Genomic DNA, 1,101 nt, shown 5'->3' on the forward strand with positions numbered 1-1,101 from the left:
TAATATAAATTGTAATATTTTTTTGTTGCAGATGTGAACCTTGCACTTCATGTAAATTGCCTAATCATACATGCCAACCATTCCGTTCTGATAAAAATTATCCTAAGTGTTGTTCACAGTGTTTAACAAAGTCTACTGTACTTTTGAAACCAGAATCGAAGAAAAAATACCATAACATTTAAATATTTTATAATTATTATTGATTGATGTTCTAAAACACAAAAACTTATACATTCAATCCTATTATTTATCATGTATAAAATATAGGTACAGTATATTAAAAACATATCATAAATTTAATACAGTGTATACACTCGAATACAATTTGCTGTTATTACTTATAACATAGTTAAGACACAAATATTTTAATTGACAAGTTATACTTACATAGTTAGTTGATTTTTTTTGTATGAAATATGACAGTTAGTGTCAATATAAGTACAAAAATATTTATTGTGAAAAGATTATTGTATGACATATAATAAATAATTATTGTACATGGCATATAATAATATACCAAAAACAAGAATATTTTTAAAATTACCTATTCATTTAAATCTATAAAAATTGAACAAGTACTTGAATAATTGTTAATTGGTAATCGTATTTTGTAGTCACAGAATAATATAATATAATATAATAATAATATTCTCTGGTATAGGTTGTTGTATAGATGAAGATAATATAATTATAATACATTGAAATTCAGAGGTATCAAATAAACTTAAATTTTAAAATTATTTCTATTTTTAAACATTTTATTGTTCACTTGTATTTCCTGGTAGAGAACATAGCACCATGACCAGGTATAATCCAATCCACCTGTTCCATAATAGCTTTTCTATATTTTTTTTGTGAATCTGGATTTTCACTACCAGCATTTAACCAAATGGATTCATCCATTATATCATCTTCACTTTCAAACAAATCGCCTACAATTCCGATTGATGCTTTGGTTGTTTGAACGATAACAGATACATCCGTCAGTGTATGTCCAGGGGTTGAGATAACTCGAATATTCTCATCAATTTCATACACACCATCGCTGTTGAAAAATTTACTATCGTCATAGTACATCTGTTTGTAACTAATACATCGGCC

General features: G+C 26.0%; 2 protein-coding genes across 2 annotated transcripts; one reads left to right on the forward strand and one right to left on the reverse strand.

The window, feature by feature from the left end:
- Positions 1-31: 31 nt before the first annotated feature.
- LOC103311364 lies at positions 32-449 on the forward strand (the record flags this gene model as incomplete). The annotated part of the gene is given in 1 exon segment (XM_008190959.3): positions 32-449. A coding segment is annotated over 1 exon segment (151 nt), but the record flags the coding sequence as incomplete, so codon positions are not given.
- Positions 450-653: 204 nt separating this feature from the next.
- LOC115034620 (metallo-beta-lactamase domain-containing protein 1-like) lies at positions 654-1,095 on the reverse strand. Its single transcript, XM_029491931.1, has one exon. The coding sequence runs from the start codon at positions 1,075-1,077 to the stop codon at positions 766-768; it is 312 nt and encodes a 103-aa protein (XP_029347791.1). The 5' UTR covers positions 1,078-1,095; the 3' UTR covers positions 654-765.
- Positions 1,096-1,101: the final 6 nt, after the last annotated feature.

The sequence above is a fragment of the Acyrthosiphon pisum genome, unplaced genomic scaffold (assembly GCF_005508785.2).
Source record: "Acyrthosiphon pisum isolate AL4f unplaced genomic scaffold, pea_aphid_22Mar2018_4r6ur Scaffold_1674;HRSCAF=2171, whole genome shotgun sequence".
Lineage (NCBI taxonomy): Eukaryota > Metazoa > Arthropoda > Insecta > Hemiptera > Aphididae > Acyrthosiphon > Acyrthosiphon pisum.

Coding starts and splice junctions, on each gene's coding strand:
- LOC115034620 (XM_029491931.1), bottom strand. CDS start 1,077: ATGTACTATGACGATAGTAAATTTTTCAACAGCGATGGTGTGTATGAA.